This window comes from Carassius auratus, chromosome 23 (genome assembly GCF_003368295.1).
Source record: "Carassius auratus strain Wakin chromosome 23, ASM336829v1, whole genome shotgun sequence".
In the NCBI taxonomy this organism is placed as follows: domain Eukaryota; kingdom Metazoa; phylum Chordata; class Actinopteri; order Cypriniformes; family Cyprinidae; genus Carassius; species Carassius auratus.
This window is the reverse complement of record NC_039265.1, coordinates 14,360,748-14,382,968: the sequence shown is the minus strand read 5'-3', so window position 1 is coordinate 14,382,968 and position 22,221 is coordinate 14,360,748. Positions and strand designations below refer to the sequence as shown.

Below are 22,221 nucleotides of genomic sequence, written 5' to 3'. Positions count from 1 at the left end.
TAATTATTATCAATGAAATCAGCACTAGTCAAATGTCACGATTACACAATGTGACAACAATAATCCAGTCGATTTATTGTGTTTAAACCAACCCCAAAAAGAACCTGTAGACTTCTCACACTTTTTTTATTTTATTTTTTTACAGGAAAATCCAGAGTTCTGTGGATTGAATAAAGTTCAAGAAGTTCAAAAGATCTGACAGTATTATACTCTCATTGGTAGCTGAAAGCATTTTCATATTATCATATGATCCTTTTTCTGCAGAGTTTTGCTAAATCAGATTAGGGGTGGGCCTGGTTTAAAACCAAATGTTGTAAAGTTTATACATTTTTTCATTCCATAAACTTCCATTAACATCAGTTTGAAATAAATCGGGGGGGATGGGGTTTTGGCTTTTTTGAACTAAAATAAATATCAAAGAAATAATACAGTTAAACAAGAAAGTAGCCACAAAATTATTTTGCTCGTTTGTAACAGCGACCGTCACAGCCCTATGCTATTCTAGCCTACAAAAAGAGGAAATGGAGAAGCATAGCTGTGTGGCACAGCAAGGTTCCATTCAGGACAGAAGCACAGCTTGTTTGGTGTACAAGTTCTCTCAATGGACAGATGGGAGGACAGCAAAGCAGTTTTCTAGTCCATGTCCTAATGGCTCTTTTAAAAATAAAATAAAATAAGCAGCAAATAATATTGTAAACTAATTTCAATCCAGTCTTTGAGAACAAAGTCACATGATCTAAAACTGACCATGAGTGCTGTGAAATATCACCAGCCCAGCTCGTTGTCATTCCTGTTTCGCTCCAAACACACGTCTCAATTCTTCTCTCAGACAGTGATTGTCTTTTCTATTAAGAGACTCCTGTAGATATTTTTTCCTTAATCCTATCAGCTAATGTGAAGCTGCTGATCCATGACTGTCTTGAAGGTTATCTTGTGTGTGATTCACACCTAAGGATATCTATTATTTACATGGTAGTCCACCCTGTGAGGGAGGTGCACACCAACAGCCAAAATTTCCAGTCTACCGGTGAGCATCCATATCAGATAACATGCCTGACTGGCTCAGGAAGGACATGGAACTGAAATTCGCATCCCCTCCCTATATAACAGATTATCATCCTTAACAGCCGTGAAAGGATATTTGCAGTTTAAATCAGAGGTTTGCTGCCGTAACGCCTGAGGGAGCCGTTTTTCGAGACCGTTGTTCGTCAACAAACAAGCAAATGCATTTGAAAGCTATGTTTCAAGCAACAACATTTGTAACAGGAAACCCTAAGGACATTTTCTCTCTGAAGTGCAGCACTTGTATGTAAGTGGAGAGAAATTTCAAACAATAATGCAGGACTTATTTCCAGACATAATATCCTGTGGTTACCCCCCCCCCCCCCCAAAAAAAAACCTGCAGAACATTAACTTGTTGCATTAGCATCTTTTACCTTCCTCTAATTATAGAGACATTAAGCTTATTTGCAGGATTAAAAACAATGTACGCTTCACTGGAGTCAAAGTCCAGGTATTAAAAAGCACTAATATTTATGGAGAGACTCAGAGACCATGCAGCAAATGTGTTGATAAGCACCTCCGACAATAACACCTCACTCCATCCACACAATCAAACATCAGTTCACACATCATTTGTGCCTATGTGTTACACAGACTAATCTACAGGCTTTGCCAGACCCTTTGGCCTTGATGGGAACGTGTGAAAAAAAGCATAGCAATTACGTCGGCTTTTAGCAGCACCGGCCCCATTTAATAGGAGTGTGATGGTGACATTTATAGAGGTATGGAGTTCTGCCTCTTTTGTGGGCTTGTTCTAATCTACACAGTATTGGCAGCTTGGCTCACTCATTCAAAAAGTCAGTATGTCAAACAGGCGGCGGGAAAACATAATGCGTTAACAGGTTGTGGAGAAACTAGAACATCGCGTTCTTCATGGCTCACTTCACCGTGAAGTCCCAGCGCACAGTTACACAGGTCAACAAAATGAAAGCCTTTATAGAATAATTATTCATGACTGTCAATCAAATAACAGTACTGGTCACTCAAATAACAAATTACTGGGTAATGGACAAAAAAAAAGTCTGTCTAAGGTCATTTCCCAATCACGCTACCTTTCTAAACCTATTTTCCTGTCTGCTTTCTTCAGCAAAAAGCCCCATTATAAAAAGGTCTATATAAATAAAAATGTCTTTGAAAGAAACTATTTAATATAGAAGTTGCTTCTGTAACTAAATATATAAATAAATAAATCCTTTAATCTTGAGTATTCATGGATCCAGAACCAACCACAAAGTGTATAACAAACTAAGGAGAAGAGACATCAAACAGCTTTAGATTAAAAGTCTTCTAAATGTACTAAATGCGGAGGCGGGCAAACAATTCATTAATGAACATAAATAAATGAATTAATAAACACACTAGTCAGATGTTTATATACAAATCTTAACAGCACTTAGGATACTTTATGCATCACAGTGTTCTTTTGTGCATGCTCATATTTCTGCAGATTTCCAGGTGTTCCTTTGTATTTTGAAGATAGCCGGCTTTGATCAGAATATCAGAACAATTCTGTCTTTCATCTGAGGGAGCAGAGTTTAGTTGAGGAGGAATTTTGGCTCAAGGTTTAGCCCAGACCTTGGCACGTCCTAGCGGTGTATTTCTTATTCAAGCCCACTCAATCCTCTCATGTTGGGTATTTGGTATCTACTACATCAATCTCCTGTTAATTCCCCACTGCATATATCTTGCTCGAAGAATTATTGGCTGCTACCGTCGTGCTCAAGAAGTGATAATGAAAGACACAAACAGGAATAAGGGACATAACACTCGTAAAGAGCATTTCTGAATTTTAGGCTTACGACTGCTCCCAAGCAAGTGTTGATTTAAAGTAGGTAAGGGAAAACATTGGGGGTTTTTTTCCTAGGTATGTCAAGCACATCACACCTTCCATAAATGTCTCATGTGAAGGCCACAGGCTCTTGTTTATTATTAAAGTATACATACTCTAACAATAAATCAAGCCTTGTCAAAAATAAAAAAGAGAACAGAATCACTGTGGTATTTTTTTACATTCAATTACTCCAATTTAAAAAGAAGAAGGAAGCCTTCAGGTGCTAGTTTTTACTTTAGGAGAGCCAGAACAACAACAACAACAACAACAAAAAATCCATAGTTTGCTGCAGTAAATGAAAGCAATTTCTTTTGCCAACTATGCATGTGCTGATCTCCTGTGTTGATTCAAGAGGTTATAACTCTAGGGCCCATGTCCACAGACAAAAGCACAGGAAGAGCAGAATTACAGAGGTAAACACAAAGGCAGCAATGTTTGTTTCCTCTCCAGATGAGATCTACGATTAGAAAAGAGTTTCTGTTATTCATGCCACATCTGCAACTTCAATCCATCAAAATCAGCCAAAACTCATGGCCGGCTTTGATGATGGGAACTCTGGGAATGAAGAGGAACAAAGAGAAAGTATAGGCTGGGCTGAAAAACTAAATTATTTAACCTCTGAGACAAACTGATAAATTGCTGCACCGCAGGTCAATATATTACAAGGACCTGTTGACCACACCGGTGGTAGGATTTATAATGTGCTGGACAAGATAAAGGCCATTGATTGCCTCTCGCAAGGTCACACACAGGCGGTTTTCATCTCCCAGTGTCTCTATCGGTGACAATTTTCTGGAAATGTTTGAGAAATTTCTGCAATTTGGTTAATCAGATTCACAAACTGCTGGAGCTGCAAACAGAGGGAGGAATATTTCCAGCCACTTGACAGGAAAATAAACTTGCAGCACAAACTGGTTCTGGGGCAGAAAATGGTCTAATTTTACATTATTCATGCGAGTCAGAGAAAAAGTAACAAGCAATCAGTGGGACAAATGAAACACTGACCCTTATGCAAGAGCCACGGATACAGAAAGAATCAAGGATCTACAAATAGTGCAAATTACAGCCTTCTGTGATCTGAGTTGCATGCTGTTTATCAAATATAGCATTCATTACTCTCCATTTAAATCTCTTGTTTTTGGAAAGCTGATCATTACTACAATTTCAGAGAATAAAAACTTGAGTAGCGACAGACACACATATCTACATGCACACTAGAGATCAAAGATCTGTCTGCGGATGCTGAAATGATGGGTAAAGGCTAGACATAGAGTGGGCACAATAGTTCACCCAAAATTGAAAATGTCATCATTGACTTGCACTCAAATCATTCCAAAGTCGTTTTACATGCTTTTAAAATTTGAAAAATGTACTGGCCACTATTTTTCATATAATAGAAAAAGTCTCCTAAAGCCAATTGATTTGTGTAAGAAACAGGATAAAACTAAAGGTAGTTATTGCAGTTAGTTGATGGTAGATTAAATCAAGTTAGATTAAATGAATGAATGAATGAATTAATTAATGAATGATGCATTTATATAGCGCTTTATTGTGTATTGTTGTACACCCAAAGCACTTAACAATCATGTGGGGGGTCTCTCCTCAACCACCACCAGATTGATTGTAGTTAGACTGATTGATTGTAATTAGTTACTCAGTCAGTCAGTCATTTGGGACCTTGACATTGTTCAGAATTTTAACTTATGTGTTTCAATAAAGAAAGTAACAGGTTTGAAACGACATGAGGGTGAATAAATGATTGAGTTTTCATTTTTAGCTTAACTTTTTAAGGTCCTGGAGCACATCTCTTCTGAAAAGATTTATTTTCTGTATTTAGCAAACAAACAAGTAACACCAAAGTATGGGTAGCCTATTTGAAAACTGTACATCTAGGCCTTATAATCTCACTTTCATCTGTGTTAAATTAAACATGATGTCTAACTGACTGATGACTAAGGTTTGTGGTCTTTCATTTCAAACTCAAAATGTGAGTGAAACAAAAAAGAAAAAAAAAAACAGAAAAAAAGTGTGAAAGAATGGATTAATGGTTTATCAACCACATCTAATGAAGATTTGTGTGTGGATGCCGGCATGCTTTAGCTGATTCATCTCTCAAGACAACACCAAAGGAGAGGGAGAGAGATTTACAGCCCTCATCACATTTGTAATTAAAGAATGTTTTTTTCTGTCTGTGGTTAGAAAGCTCTCCTAAGCAGGCAAATTTTGAGCTCTAAAAATTAGCATTTTGATTTTAACTTGCGCTGTACAAATGAAAATTTGACAAAAGTCCAAACTGAAAGAGTCATTCACTCCAGCGTATAACTAGGCTAATATAACAGTGTCACACTTCTGAAGTTGGTTACATAATTAGATTCAGTGATACGGTCAAAGAGGGGGCAAAGTGAGACTCAGCAACATCACACTGTCCCTTTCCAATCAGGGCTGTAGCAAAATGATTAATCACATAATGTCTCTACATAGCCATGGGACAAAAATAACTTTAATACACACATCTCTGTCGTGAACAACAGTGTGGGCCCTCATAAATGAATGGCCACTAATTATGTTTCTTCACTGATTTGAAACATCTAATTACTGTAAGAGAAGCCGTAAATGAAACAATAGCATTTCAGAGGCTGATAGCAGCACAGAGGAATGCTGGACAGGCTTGATAAGTAAAAATCTATTTACAATAATTAACAGTATGCCTCAGTCATTTATTTTAGGAAAAACACTGCAAGCTCATTATGTAAGCTACAAGCTCATGCATACAAAAACACAAAATACTTAATCCCACGGCATAGCATACAACACGTTAATGACAATAAAATGTATGTGTAAAATATGCAAGCAAAGAGAAAAGAGCTGGTTTTTGTGTTACCGTGCTTTTTGAATGTATGCATATCAGTGTGTCTTCAGCACAGTGGTCTTGGAGAGAGAGACACACCGAGTGGACTACTAACTAGCTCCTTTCATTTTTTAAAAATTGCCAAGGCTCTCTGAGAGCTTGCTAATTATGTAAACATGACTTAGAGAAATGTTCAGCAGCAGAGGGAGCAGAGAGCTATCGCAGCCCTGCATTACCTCATCAACAGATATTTCAAAAGAGGAAAGCTCTGTGGAATTTCAATGGAACCTCAAGGTTTCGCTAAAGGACAGGCTGCAAGGAGAAAAGGGGTTAGAAGAGGGCAAGTTTTAATGAACTACCCAAACACACCCTGTCGACACCTCCACCTTTCTGGCTTCGGCGACAGAACATGTGCTTGTGAATCTTGCCAATGATACAGAGTGTCCCGGAGTCCCAGCAATGCCAGATTACCAAACCTATTCCACAGTCCGCTTATTTTCTTAGACATACAAGAGACTGGACAGAATTGCAATCTTTTGTAGTCTTTCTCTCTGAGATACACATCTATCAAATGGTCGGAGCTGAAAGAGAAACACAAACAGAAATCCGAGACCTCAAACTCACAGCTAAGCATTTACAAATCAGAGCTATTTCCTGGTTGAGTGGGTCACTTCTGAATTCATTTAAATGTGAAGAAGGTCCTGTGTTCAGTACTGTTACACATAATAACTTATACACGCTGCAACAGTGTACCTCTGGCTACGGGGGTTGTGTGTTTGCATCCAAAATTCAGCTCATTCAAACGGAAGAAGCATTCATAGTCTAATTAGATTTCAGCAAGAAAATCTGTATGTAAGGTGATTAAGAAGCATGGAGGCATGCTTCCCCATCTGAATAATTACTTCATTCATCAAAGCATATTTCAGGTTTAAAAAAAATTGTGAATAAGGTCACGTGCTGGATTTAACCAAAAGAAACACTGGTGATTTTAACTGGTGATTTAATTCCCTTTATCAGTTCTCATGAGAGTAAGTAATGTCTTAAAGGATTAGTTCATCCAAAAATGTGTCATCATTTACTCACCATCACGTCATTCCAAACTTGAATTTTTATGAATATCTTTCTTCTGAGTAACACAATATGAAAAAGAAACAATGGACTGGTTGCTCTTTTCCATGTAATTACAATGCATGTTATGGTACTATTGATGTTCTAAATTTTCTAGTCTTCTGAAACCATACAGAATATGTGTGTGGGTGTGTGTGTGCTTATACTTCATTCAATGGAATGGTCATCAATACTGTTTGGTTAATCACACTGTAAATAAATACAGGTTTAGATGAACATGAAGGTGAGTAAATGATGACAGACCTTTAAGTTGTGGGTGAATTAAATTTTACCAAAATTCTACAAATCTATAAAATAATGACTTGGAATATAATTAACCACTTGTATATACTTTTACAGTGCTTTTTTGTAATGACAGATTCATTCCTCTTTAGTTATTTTAAAAGAATGGCCAGAATATTCTTCAATAGCTTACTATTCTGTTATACAGAAGAAACAAATGGAGTTTGTAACAAACCGAAGAGGACTAAACATTTTAAACAAAATTTGGTGAACAGTATCTTTAAGTGTGCAATGACCCCCTCCTGTGTATGTGAAGATGTCTGGCACCTTCGATCATGTGCAATCAGATTACAATTAGAGCAGGGACATACTGTGAGAGTAAGTAGCAATCACTATGCTCTTTCATTCCATATCGCACAAGTAGCAACTGGTGGTATTAATGATTATGTCAGCCTTTTTAGCCTGGCATTTACTGACATATGGATCTATGGTGGACACTGGCCAAAATCTAGCAGTGTAGAACAAAAACTCAAGTGCCGACTGTGACGAGTGAGGCAGGACCATGAGCCATAGGAACGGAGCGAGGCAGGTGGAGTAAATGATAATGAGCGACACATGTTCCGGAAGGATAAAAGGAGGAGTGACAACAGTGCAAGACGAGAGAGGACCAGGCCTGGATTTTATGTTGTTGTTTTTGTTTGTGCACGGCAGTTGTCAGTGAGGGGCTGTCGCGCTGTTTTCTGTTTGTTTATTTGTTTATTAAAATTGTTGAAATATTCACCGGTTCCCACCTCCTTCTTCCTGTGACTACAAACTTTATTACACCAACCTTCATGAAGGACACCTGTCACAGGACTTCAACACTCTGACCAATGTGGCAGTAGTAACATTTAGGAGCATAAAAACGATGAAGAGTGACCTTTCATATTGTGATTTAATGGAATGCTGGAAGCAGTAAAGGTCAGGGAGTGTCATCCATTGCTGTCCTCAGACAGCTCTACAAGTAGCATGAGGTCTAATGATATATGAATCCATAGATCAAAGGCTTCCTTACCCCAATAATCTTAGTACCTTGCTGAAGAGCAAGATGAATTTCTGCAATTTCTGTAAGTTGTAAAGTGAAGATTCTGAAAGATCTGTTTTGCGAGAGAACATGTGTTAGGAGATCCTAAACCTAAAGTGTGAAGAATGGATAGAGGCATAGCACTCACAGCAGGAGAAATTTCTTTGTTTGGCAATCCACCTATTTTAATACAAAACAGGGATAATGTGATCTGGCAAATATCATGTTACCTTGGCAAAACCCCTGCTGATTTTGACAACAGTAAAATGTTTAACTTAGACTTTAATGACAGTCCAGTTAGCAATAAGTCCAGGGAGTCCTGCTGCGCAGCCAAGACTCAGGTTCTTGGTCGACAAACCCTGTGTAATGCTTCACACTCATGCAATGAATGCTTGCGACCACGGCTTTAGGAGAGGGATTTTGCCAACAGGGGAGAAGTGCATTTGTCAGCGCTTAGTGCCACTTTGAATTTGTAAAAATGATTACCTGCGATGACACAAAAAGTATAGATAAATGCAAATGCATATAGTACTGTATATCATGGTTCAAAACAAATCAGTGCATAGGAAGAGAGAAAATCAGTATAATGATGGGCTGAAGTGAGTGTGAGCAGAGAGAGTGCAGAAAAGGAGTGGAAAAGAAAGAGCGAGAAAGACAAGAAGGCCTGCTGTGTCCAGGGATGTCCGTTAGATGGAGCTGCAGATGGGCATGAATCCAAAGGAAGAGAGTCCCAGCCTGCTGGCTCTTCGTTCTCAAGGACCTTTAAAGATCAAAGCCCAGCACATAACAAGAAAGAGAATAAGAGGAGGGATCCTGTGAAGCAGAAGAGCTTGCGTGCCCTTCTACTGATTAAACTAGAACTTCCCACCCACTGATCTGAACGAAAAGCATCAGGATGTGGGAGTCTATCGAAGTCTCTGTGAATCACCTCTGCAGTTGGCATCCTCATTCCCCATACTGATGGAGCACAGTTCCGTCTAATGTGCTTTCTGTGAAACAACTAAATAAAGACAGGCCTATCCCTACTGAGATAGGCGGATGGGGTCATTTCCATTGGAAAAAAAAGGATTGTACTACCTGACACACAGCAGCTGACCAGGATGAAATACAAAATAATGCATGTGACCAAACCTGAGGGACATAAGAACCAGGACACTAAGAAAGCTGAGTTAGCCTTGATACACTGCAGCTCTATGAGGTCAAGAGAAAAAGAAAGAAAAAAAACAACAATAATGGTCAATGTCCTTCACAAGATTAATATGTCCTTCCAAGATTAATACACACATTTGTATTAATCTTGGAACTTTGAGAAGTAAATAAGCGCAACCAAATTACATCATGCATTAAATTTTAAACAATACGTTATTAGGCCCTCCCAGTGATATTGTATTCATAAATGAAGGGCGGTTTTATGTGTACGCCATCTTCCAGGCAATTCTTGGCAGTGTTGTATAGTCTTGTCTGTGAGAGGAAACCGCTAGCTTCAATAATTAATCCTGTACAAGATCCATCAATCACTGCATCTCTGAGAGTCAGGGAGACAGATACCAATCCTATTTATTTCAAGTGGGGGCGAGCGGCAGGGGTATGGATTACCGGGGTATGCGTGCTAGGCTGGCAGACTCCATGAAATGGAATAATACATCAGGCGTCAGTGTGTGCACCTCAGTTCCCCTGCCATTTGATCCAGAGAGCTGAGAACACAATGGCATTTACTTTCAAACTCTTGTAAATATTAGCTGCACAACAATGAACTGAGACAAGCATGCAAATAAGCTCAATATAACAGTGCTCTTGTTCCTTTTGCTTTGTAAAAAAATAATAATAATAAATACTAAGTCCTTCACAAGCCAGGCCTAGCAGTTCAAAACTAAAGCTAGAAATCCATTTCTCCACCCCTGAATAACTTTGCACCTCACTGAACACATGAGGGAGAGGGAAGAAAGATGGAAGATGAGAGGAATGGGAGGGGAGGAGAGGAAAGAAAAGAAAAGAGGAGGTGGGGTGGCATGCAATAAAAAATGAAAGCGCAAGCTGGGTTCAATTTAGAAGTTCCCATAGGAGGTGAAGTGACCTGTATGTGCAACAATAGAGGTCAGGCAATTTTGAGCAGGCACCCCTGTCATCGGAGTGTACTGGAGACCCCTGCCTCAGAGCCAGGAGAAAACTGCAAAATCCTTGTAGCATTCAAGACCCCAGAATGACCCACAGGTAGGTTCTCATTACAGACAAAGGCAGCTTGGCCCAGGCTACACAACTGTCCTCGACTGCATTCCACAGTGATTACACAAACAGAATGATGGCAAACCACATTTACAGACACAATTTCAATTTCACTAATAAATGCAGTTGGATTTTTCTAACTGTAACAACTAACAAGCCTCGATATGATAACATGATACAATACACAACAGTTAAAGAAAAATGGTACCTTGGTAACTTGATGTAGGGTCTATTAACTACGGGGAAAATTCAAGATGTAGAACTGATGCTCAATACATTGTTAATGATAATGAAAGGAATTGATAATTGTAAAAAAAAGTTATAGACAGACTAACAGTGAACAAAAATTATTATATAAAAGTGTGACAAGTGGCACATTAATACAGAATTTAAGAAGATACAAATGAGCCCATTATTATTACTATTATTATTATTTAAGCAGCAAATGTATGAACTTAATTTTACACATCAAAAATAAAAATCATTTTTTGCAAATCATTTTTTTTGCGATTATCTGATTTCAGTAATGAAATCTGTTTTCACACATTACACAAATGACACAACAATTACTATGATTATGTGGGAGAATTTATCAACAGTCACATTCAAGAGGAAAGTGGTTTTCAAAACCATAATGGTCTAAATGAGATACTGGCAGCAATCCTAACATTATAAAATATTCAACAGGAAATAAAGAGGAATAAATGAATGTCTATCCATATCAATAAACAAATAACAGGAAATTGTTTTGGTGTGCAAATGAAAGGCAGCTAGTTATGCAAATGCAGCTCCCCGTAAGAAGGAGGTGGCATTTGAACCTTAATCTCAAATTCAACATTTGAGGAGACATCATCAGCTCAACCGAAGAAGCCCCTGAGCACAGAATTTCAAATTAAAGTCATGCTTTGGACACCTGTTCGTAAAAATGTTAAAGCATTTCTGTCACCGAAAACAAACAAGCAAACATGACCTTTAATTTCCACTGATTGCCCCAGAGAGGCTAATGAACTTCTCAGTAAACACTTGCAATTCATAGAGGGTAATTTTAATTAGTCACAGTTGAGGGGAACATCCCATTTACAACATCAAAAGAAGACAAACATTCAGTCACAGGTAGAGTGAGGTTCGATTAGGCGAGATGGATCAAACGGTAACAACTAATATGAAAATAAAAAAGTGCTGATGGCTTCCAAATTCATCAAACTGCGTTAATCAGCCAAACGAGTCGTTAAAAGTTAAATACCTGTCTCTGTGACAAGAACTGCTCAAACATCTTAACTGTTGTAATCCATAAAGGAAGTCTTTAATCCAGGGAAATGTTCTAATGAGCTCAGGCTTGTCTGGGTGGGGGATAGGGAGGCCCCTCAGGAATAGAGGCACTGAAAGGAGCAGGCGGAGAGGAAGTGGAGGTTACCAGTCTAAATGACAAGCAGTCTGGGCTCTGAAAGGCACAGACACGCCAATACATCAGCATGCTAGCCATCTAGTGCTGGAACAGATCTCTGCCAAGTTAGATTTTAGTCTGGGATCAGACACTTTGGCATCCATAATAAGAGCAATATGAAGCAGCCTCTACTGACATAAAGAAAATATTTACTTTCTGCAGGAAAAACAAGAAGAACAATAAAAAAAAATTAGTGTCTGCATTTGATGAGACTGTAAGTCAATATGACTGCCACATAAAAGACGCAGTACCCATACACCCCCACTGTAATACTGACAAAATGTGTTAGTCTGTGATAGTGCTAAACACAAACACTACTTGGGGCCCTAAATGGATACAGACTTTGAAATATACTTGAATTATAGAAATGCACAAGATTTATGGACAATATCAGTGATAAAATTTCACTTTATCTGTAAATACTAAATATTAAGACAGCCCATGTCAGATAATTGTGGGTTCTTGTTCAAACCTCTTGTTCAAGAGAAAAACAATAAATTTTATTTATATTATTGGAATTTTTTTTTTTTGCTATCAGCAGTGGTCGAATTGTAAAAAAAAAAGAATTGGGGTGGTGGGGGGGGGGGTTGTTGTGGTTAATTTCTTTTTTTTTAAATACTACTAATACTATAATAATTTTTTTATAGCTTGTTGAAATTGCCACTTTTGGGTATGAGCCAAAATGTGCTGTATATGTATATGTCTCCTTTAAATGAAAATGAGCTGATGCTCCAGCCTCCCTTCTCATAAGAGAGCTTTCAAGAGCTCATGCTCGCAGGCATACCACTGGTGTTATGGTTTAACTGGTGGTAAACGTGTTGCTTCCAAATGCAAATTTTAACAATAACATTCCTATTCACGATAATTCTGGTAGCATGTGAAGGCAGCATTAGTGTAAACAGGCAGAGACAATGGTAGCTTTAGCAACATTAGCCAAGAAGCTCTTTTGGGAAACAAAATATGATGCAGAGATGCTTACTTTGTCTGGAAACTGGATGTTTGCGCACAAAGTATTGGAATCGATCCATCTTTCAGAAGATTTTTCAGAATCTTTGCACAGCTTCACAGCGCTGAACTAACCCTTGTTTGTGAGGCAGTCCATTGTAAAATAATGTTCATCTCAGGGGCATGAGACTCTGCATGAGACTTTTCCTAATCTATCTAAACACACACAAAAAATCTGGACTTTGGTTGTTCTAAAGGTGCATAAAATTTTTGAAACTTTTGTTTCATTTGTCAAAAAAGAAAGAAGTACGCCCAGTATAAATCTGAAATGTTTTACATTTTTATAAATGCCTGGATCTAAAGCACAAATGCAAATTGGAACGAACATTCTATCATGCACACACACGCACACAAACACGTGTGTGTGAATGCAGTAGAGTACATTTTTATAGAAATTGGCATATAAAATCAACGAACTTGGCATAAATATGAATATGTCCACTCATAAATGAAGGACTGCTACACACATACACAGGTGTGACACAGGTGCCCAGGGCATTCTTTTGATTTTGGCAAATAAAATGCATAGAAATTAAATGCATAACAATGTGAAGGTATGGACATAACAGACACACACAAAAAGAGAGAGAGATTTCTGCAAATGTATGTAACGTCATTTACATTTACATAAACAAAAGCAGACAAATCAAAAGACATCAGACAGCAACAAAAAATTCTAACCTTTGACAAAAATATAGATTTAGAATATTTTAACGTTTAAAGGAGCATTGCATAGGTTCTGAAATTCCTAACCGTTACTGACACCATTGGCCGTTAGAGGAACTGCAGCCAGTCTCATGCTCGTTCTCAGTGCGCAGAGAAGCACGCTCTTTTTTTTTTTACTTCAGGAGTGTCCGTGGGTGTCTGAATTGTGCTGGAGGCTGGTCGCTTCTTTCCATTCAGTCCATTTGAAAACACTATTGTCGCTGCCTACTATAATGGCTGGCGTGCCGTACGGTTGTAAGCCCAAGTAGACGAGAATGCGCATGACGTCACATTTTATGAATTTTCTCGCCAATTCGGGCCCGACTCCTCCACACACGATTGAGCCTACAGGCTGATAGAGGCAACCGTGGTGGACAGTCGAGGTGTCATTCTTTTTTTTACATCATGGTTGGCTCATACATGTACAAATGAAAACTCTATCTTAAATATTTTTTTAAGTAAAAACCTCCACATAGCTCCTTTAAATATATATTCACAAAATATTTATAATAAAGTTGCGATGAGAAGTTAAAACACGAAGAAAAATTTAGTTAAAACTGAACTGAAAATGAATGAGTCCTTATGGAGCTCTGCTGGATATATGTGGTCATTGCACTTTCTTTATTTAACTGTAATTCCTCAGGTTTTTCCCCTAGCACATTGGCCAATATCTATAAACCTTTTATAGTTAATTTAGATTATCATTTAAGTGATTTTTTCATAAAAAATAAAATAAAAATAATAATAATCATAAGCCATTTTATGGCCTAGTTGAATAATTGTGCAGCTAATAGGTCAAAAACTATCAAATATCCACAAAAACACAGCATAAATCTATAGTTGAGAAGTAAATAAAAAAAGATATTTAGTTTGTCACATAAAAAAAAAATGTTTGGGGTCTATCTGATCCCAAAGATCAAAAACGTAAACCCCTAAGTGCAAAATTAGCCTTATAAAACAAACTATTATTTGTAATTTTTTTTTCTTCTGGGGTCTGAAATGGAGGAATTTGGGTCAATGCTACTAATTAAACAATAGTTTGCTGAATGTGTTTTTGTGCTGGCACCTTGGCTGGTTTAGAACTTTCATGGATAAATAAAGATGACAATAAAACTGCCCGTAGGTGGCATTATTATTTAATTCGTTAATTATCATGATTAGAGAATTTTAACATTTAATTTGCACAATAAATTTTACATAATACACAACATTATTCATCTTAAGGGGATGGTTAGAGGGGATGGTGGTTTCACGGGGGCGATGCCATCCCCTGCATCCCCTCTCAATTCGAGCCCTGGCTTTCAGACATAACATGCAAATAATCACTGTTTTTTCAGCCAGAATTTCAATATCGGTGCAAAGCCAAATTAATTATATACCAGCAGACAAGGCAATTTCACTAAAACAAGCTTGTAGCAAGTAAGTGAACCACAGCCTAATATTACAAATTACTACTACAAACGAGTAACACAAAGGTTACGCAGAGATTTCTCTTTGTTCATATGCAGCTCTTTTATTATTCGTTCAGTCTTTGCTCACAAAACAGTCATTATAGTTTCAAAGGAGCACCAGAGTGATGTGGATATAATTGAAGCCATGACCTGAAACTGTTATTGAATAGATAATAATAGGTAATGCAGATTCCACAGGAGGGATGGGAAGCGGGGGGGGGGGGGGGGTGAAAGGAAGGATGTCCCCTTTAGTGTTGGACCCCAGCAGAGGAGCTAAACTAATCAAAAGTAGATAACACAAAGTGTGAGACTGACTTCTTAAAAGCGACATCAGCTATTTTCTTATAGAAGAGGAGGAAAAAACAGGTCAGACAATCACGTAACACAAAGGTAAACACTCAGCTCTACAAATCAACATTCCCATCACAAAGACATCATGATATTCCCTATTCTAAATGAGGAATGCTGAGACTAATATGACTAACAAGCATTTTGTGTTTAACCTCTCTATTGTAATCTTCAGGCCAACTGTGCACCGGGAGGCTCACAATGCATTGTAATAGAAAATATTGTATCAGTATTTAATCTTTAAATGGCTTTCTTCAGCAGGTATATTGACTCTCATGAGGGGTATCATATTGTCTCTGATTTGGTGGGGGAAATGCAGTCATTCCTGGCCCAGTGAGCCAAACCTCTCTTTTTTCCAGCCCCTCCACATCCTGCGTAATCAGAATCCTCTCCCTGGACGTTGCCGCCGGACGTGACTGTAACCGGAAGATTCCGTTCTCTCTGCCCACGACACTCCCTGGGCTGCTCAAGTGCCATGTGCGTCCACGATGGCACCCCAGCAGGAGCAGAGGCATATTGCACGCGGGCACCATGCCACGGCAGTGCTGGGCAGAAAGGATTAGTTCTCATGACAGGGCATTAAATGTGTAGAAGTCCTTAGAGCGACTGAGCTGATGCGCTCTGATCCCGCAGTTGGGCTTTGGTTCAGAGGCGAGAGAAGGTTCACAGGTCCTAAGTGGCTGCCACTCATTAGAGGCTGAGTGTCACACTAGCTTAGCTCCTCTTTCCTGCCTGTCTCCCTTTCCCGAGGGTCCCTTCCAAAGGCCAGCACTTTTCCGGTCTTCTGATAGTGCCACTGACACTTTCCACATTCTAGATGCCCCTTTTTGATGAGAAACCATCTTAAAAGTTTGACAGAAGTCATCATTCTTTACTTGAACCTCTCTGGTTCCAAAGCCAAATAAACATACATGCCATTTCACTAGGGATGTAAACAAATCATGATACAATTGCAGTTGGAGTTTATATGAAGGAATCTGTGAGGGGATCTGACTGTCTTTAGAAAAGTTTAGATGTTTTTTTTTCATCTTGCCTCTGAACGATGAATATTAAAGCATTGTTCTTAAGCGCAGCTCTTCTTTGTTTATAGTTGTAACACAGGAAGTACTATATCATTGCTGTTCATAACTGCCACCTGCTGGCAGAGAGTGAATCTGCGTCTCATTCAGCTCATCTGCTGTTTTGTTCAGATAAGTTTTATGTAGTATAGTTTCACAAAACTAAGGTCGGACCATTTTGTTTTTGCTTCAAATTACAAAATTATACAGTCTAATTTAGATTAAAACTGCTCTTATTGTATGTATGCAGCATCTTTGTTTGGATCATGACTAAAATGCAGTGGTTGCCTCTAATTTCTAGCACAGACAAAGCCTTAGTTTGTGTATATGAAGAAATTTATTTTATTTGTGTAACATATATTGTTATTGATATTGATTTTTTGTTGTTGTTGTTGTTGTTCACAAAGAAATGTACAATAGCCTAATAAAAGGACACCTTTTCATTTAGTACATAATTTGTCTTAAAGTTTTTATTTTGTAAAAAAAAAATATTGTGATAAAATGAAATCATGAAATCAAAATTGTGAATCTCACCATGAGAAGGACGACACCAAGCAGGATGGAGCACGTGCTCTTAAATGTAGCTATAGTAAGGGAAATCATTCTGAAAACTAGAGTTTGGAAATCACGGGTTACTATCCTCAATATGTGGTGTGCTTCCTTTAAAAAATAAGCCTGAAAGACAAGAAATCAAGTGCCAAAAGGAAGACAAAACCAAATGAAAGAGGTTTCTATAGAATCGTTGCCTCCAAAATCAATGTATACCATTCACATTAAAAATAACACAATATTGCCATTATGTGGACCAATTTATATCAGCTTAAGTCAGAAAGGTAAAATGTGACAAGGTACTAACTTTTCACATATCTCTCTGCACAGCATCTCACCTGAATAAACCTGTTCTTTTGATTTCTGTTCATGGAAGGCATTGTCAGATCTCATAGATTCCCTTTCTAATTAGTTTTTGTGTTTGCTTCAAACTCTGTTATCTGTTGTTCCTGTATTGTTAAGCTTATTTTCTTTGTTATAAAGATTGAGGTGCTGTGGTTGCTACAGTTAAATAAATTGTCAATCCTTTGCCAATATTTTCTTCAAATCTCATTCTGACAGTTTAAAAGCCAAGCTGTGCCTTTGTGCACATCACCTCTTTTAAACCACCGACATTCTTACCTCCTCCTCTTGCCATCTACCTCATTTTGAGCAGATTGGTTTATCTAACTTCCCAGCAAATGCTTGAAATATAATCCAAGTCACATTCTCTGTATAAATGCACACAAGGAAAGATGACAGATTTAAATATGGCCCAGAGCACTGAACATCCAGTAAAGGAAAGATGGGCTCCCACACATGACCGCTGCACTCCAGCTCTCCTTATTTGTCTGGACTGTATTAGAAGTTATGCTGTCATCTGACTGCACTTCAACATGGAGAACAGGATGTATCATGAGGGAAACTCAAACAACAGACTTGGTGAGAGAATAAAAAAAACGCAACGTATAACATGATGTGGTGTGACAAATTTAGTTTGATTTGAGGTTGATCCTGTATATTTCCTGCCCATATATAAACTCCAAATGAACCCTTATCGTTAAGAAGGCATTTTGACAAAAAAACACTACTAAGTGGGAAGAGCAGCAGGAGGGATATAGTGGAAATACAGGAGGTGTCACTTTCAGTAAGAGTCACACAATCAGCAGCAATGAGACTGCTTAATATCTCTCAGTCTGCCATGAGTGACTCACGCTAGCCTCAGTGTCTGCCTGGCACACATGACACACAAATGCCCTTGCTTTTTGGGGAAGGTTGTCTTGCCTCCTCCAACCAATGGTGCAGACCATTCTGATGCACGCTGATGATGAACATGAAAACACCATCACAATGGCCTTTTCTTCAACTATAGCCATTTTTAAATACGATTCTACATTTTAAAAGACACTTTACACACTTACTTATTATTATGCATAGATCATACAAGGAGAAGATTTACATGATCAATTTAAATCAATGTAATTATGGATTTTCATACACTGAAAGTCTAGGACATGGATAAATTATTAAAATATCTACATAAAGATTTAAAAGTAGCAAAAAGTAAAGGCATTTTTAAAAAACTAATATAAATAAATAAATAAATAAAAAATAATCCACTAGGCCATAAAAGATCAAATAAAAAAGTGCCTGTAGTTGAAGAAATACCATAACATCATTAAAATGATTCACTTTGGTGAAATCTTTGTTACAAATAGAAGACTAAGTCAATAAAACGTGGGTAATGTTATTATATAATTTTATTATTGCAGATTTGTATTGAGTTTAGAGTTTGCATTTTCCAAGCGTTTGTATGCATATTGAAGAATATAGAATCTAGGTTTGTTATTTTATAACTGAATTTACTTTTATTCAGAATGTGTAATGGGATAAAAATAAGACAAACCATTATATTATGCAGAAGAGAGAAATGCAAGTGAGGCAAATAAGAGCACTGCTGCAAAAATGTACTTCTGTCTGATATCTTCATAGGCTATATGTGAAGATATAGCTGATTATGAATGGCTTCTGCACAAATGAACCCAACTTGCATAATATTTTGTTTCCTTAAAGAACTGGGGAACAAACATGATATAACTTCCTGAGGTTCAGGATTTTTTTTTTCTTTCGTAACATACAAGGACAAAGATGACATCATTCCACAATAAGTGCTGACATTTTTAAATCAATTCCAAAAAACACATTAATTAATTTTGACTGCAAGCGCAACATCGCAGGTCAAACGCGTTAAACCATCAGCTTCAATTAGAAAGGCAGCCGCTGATATGAAGCAATATTCTAGTTCACTTATATCATTTCAGACCAGACTACAAATATACAAACACACAGAATGTGTGATGTAAACTGACAGCCTTTGAATGACAAGTGTTCATACATAGTTCAGAAATCAAAATTTTTACTCTAGATATTGCATCACGTTACATGGAAATAAAGCCAAACAATCAAAAATATTCCACAATGCAATATTTGCACTTCAAAGACAAACTATTCAACAAAACGAAACTGAGTCTCTGGTTACCAGAACCGCAGAGGGAAAACATTCAGAGCTAAATCTGACAAGACATAAACATTCAACGGCTTGGTGCTTTCAATGTCTATTTCAGCATTGTCATTCACATCCACACCTCTTTCCCTTCAAAAAAGTCACTTGTCACTCCATAAAGAATACAGAGAGGAATAAAGCAGTGTATTCAATTCATAAATATCCCTTTAAGAGGGTCGCGTTGGTGATTTGTCACTAGGGACTTTTGGCAGAGCTGAAATTGATGTAAAGGTGACATGTGAGTTATGTATGTGGCTATGGCAGGCATTTTGATATCACTGAGGAAGGCAGGCTCACTACCCCACCGAAGTGCTCCTCATCCCTCTCTTTACCAGCCTGCACACGAGAGTGTCATTAATTTGAGGGGGGAGTTTTAAAGAAGAAAGAAAGAAAACCCCCCAAGAAGCTTGACATGCACACACAAGGTTCCTTTGTCTCCTGCTCTCTGATGACGCCTGTCACTTAATGCGTGAAAGCCATGCGTGCTTTAGTGGGATCAATTGTAATAAAACTGCATCGCCTTCACTGAGCTATGAGTTTATGAATCTCCTTAGAGAAACTCAGTCATTTAAAATCCCTCTAGCTTACGGCAGTGAAACAATGTTTAGTTTCAATCTCCCCGCAGCCTCCACACAGAGGGAGCCACGCCGCACAACAGACTGAACACGAACAACAAATAAAATGTGAAAATCAAGCAAGTCACCGTCTCATTTCCATTAAATGATAAAGTAGCTGCACTGAAAAGAAATGAACTAATTTAAAACGGCTGGCCTATAGGTCAAGGACAGCTGGAGCAAACGGTCTCCGATTTTTCCTCCCAGTCATACAAATAAAAACATTTCACATTTTCATTTTCAATAGCGAAATCTAAGAGGCTTGTTATCTTTTCTTATTTGTTTGATGCATTGTGTCTGAAATGCCTTCAGGCTGTGATAAGCGTACTTAAAACACATTTTCATATGTAGATTATTAGGTATATGGCTTTGTAAGATAGCGAAGCTTCTATGCAGTGGCACAGAGGGGTCTGAAATAGCTTGTCAGCATCTACTGAAAGTCAATAAACAACTGAGCCAAGCTAAACGACTTGCACTATTCTAATCCAAAATATTTTTGTTTTCTTGAATTGTTTATATAAGATCACACAGTGCTCCGACCCCTGGGAAAAGTTTCAAGGAGTATTGAAAATGTTACAAATGTCACCAATAAGCAGAAATGAAGGAAGACTGAAATGAAGAATGAAAAAACAGAGCATTCATATTCTTCTCTGGTTTAGTAATGTAATGACTATGGGCAGGATTCCTATCATTACACAAGTAAATAATAAAATAAAACAATCACATCCTGTCTATATTTCCGGGGAATTAAAACATCTGTGAATAAAAGTGATTCTGGAACAGATGGCCAAAAATGATATACATTGGAGTTTTAACTTACAAACTGCTATGCAATTCACCACCAAAAAAGCAACAGAATATGAGCTAAAATATTGAACGCCAGAACATAATTGTTTTACGAGCAGATCATAAACTATTGCAAATTTCTATTTGCATAAATTTAAAAATCTTTGTATATACAGAAAGCTTTATGAACCTGCTGTTTCCTAAAACACTCAATCTATGTCCGGTGAGTGAAAATCCTTTGCAAGCACAGCACGGAAAATAGGCAACTTCCTCCTGCCACAAAAATAAGGCAATCACACAGTTGCTGTTAATATCTGAACTGACTACAGAATCCCTAGAGAGGTTTCTATTAACACATTGTGTCCGTTTCACTGCTTAAAATAAATGAGGTTTTATCTCTATAAAGTCAGCAGGAGTTAAAAAAAGACAGCAGCAGATGGCGGAGAGAGGTGACCTTACCTCATTGGTGTTCCACCTGTGTCTCTCTTTTGGCAACGTGGAGCATTTTGGTAGACATTCAAGCAGCTTTTTGGGAAGGTATATTTTCAAATGTCCATGTTCATCTGCAAAAAGAAAAAGAAAAAAAACTTGAAAATCTTGAAGAATAAAGGTAAGAGGCAGTAAAAAATTGTGTCATCAATCAATACCCATGAGGGATTGATGCAATCATGCTAATATACAGGACTCAGTGTATGAATACAATAACCAGTATATATGATTTCATATTAGATTATCTTTTGCAGTTCTTCTACATTCTTCATACACAGCACATAACAAGGATCATTAATTAATGGCCGCCAATTATTCTGACTGCAAAGAGCGACTAATGAGCAACTTGAAGAATGAAGGTAAAAAATCTTAGATGAATGAAAATGAACTAATTGGCCAAGCATGCTATGAAAAAAAGGGTCAAAAAAATAGTGACATGATGAGAATCATCAGATTTCAAGTGTTTCTGTAGTGAAAGTCCACTCTCAAGGGCTTAAGGGGAACTCATGCTAAGCTTTATTAAGACTTTAACTACCCAATAAAGTACACAGCCCCCCTGACCGTGACTGCTTGAAAGAACAGTAAAAAGCACAAATGCTGGCTAAAGATAAAAGAAAAAGGGAATACAATTTGTTCAGGGGCAATTAAGGCAGGGCTATATATCAGGTTTTCTTCCATTCTTACCCTGTCTGTCTCTCGTTCCCATTCCTAAGGGCTTGGCAGGCCAGTCAAATCATTGCCATTTAACTTTCATTGTTAAATGAAAGTTCACTTTCACAGCAGAATTTCTAAATTACAATGAAATTGTCTACAACTGTAAATTGAGTTCAATTATAATCACCTTGTTAAAACC

The 22,221-nt window shown here is 37.7% G+C and overlaps 1 protein-coding gene across 13 annotated transcripts in view; it reads right to left on the bottom strand.

Annotated features, from left to right (window-relative positions):
* camta1a (calmodulin binding transcription activator 1a) overlaps positions 1-22,221 on the bottom strand; it is a 356,861-nt gene that overhangs the window by 311,832 nt on the left and 22,808 nt on the right. For all 13 annotated transcript variants that reach the window (XM_026199992.1, XM_026199980.1, XM_026199981.1 and 10 more), the window contains one exon: positions 21,339-21,442. In XM_026199992.1, the coding sequence (XP_026055777.1) occupies positions 21,339-21,442 (104 nt within the window). The remainder of the gene's footprint in view (positions 1-21,338; positions 21,443-22,221) is intronic.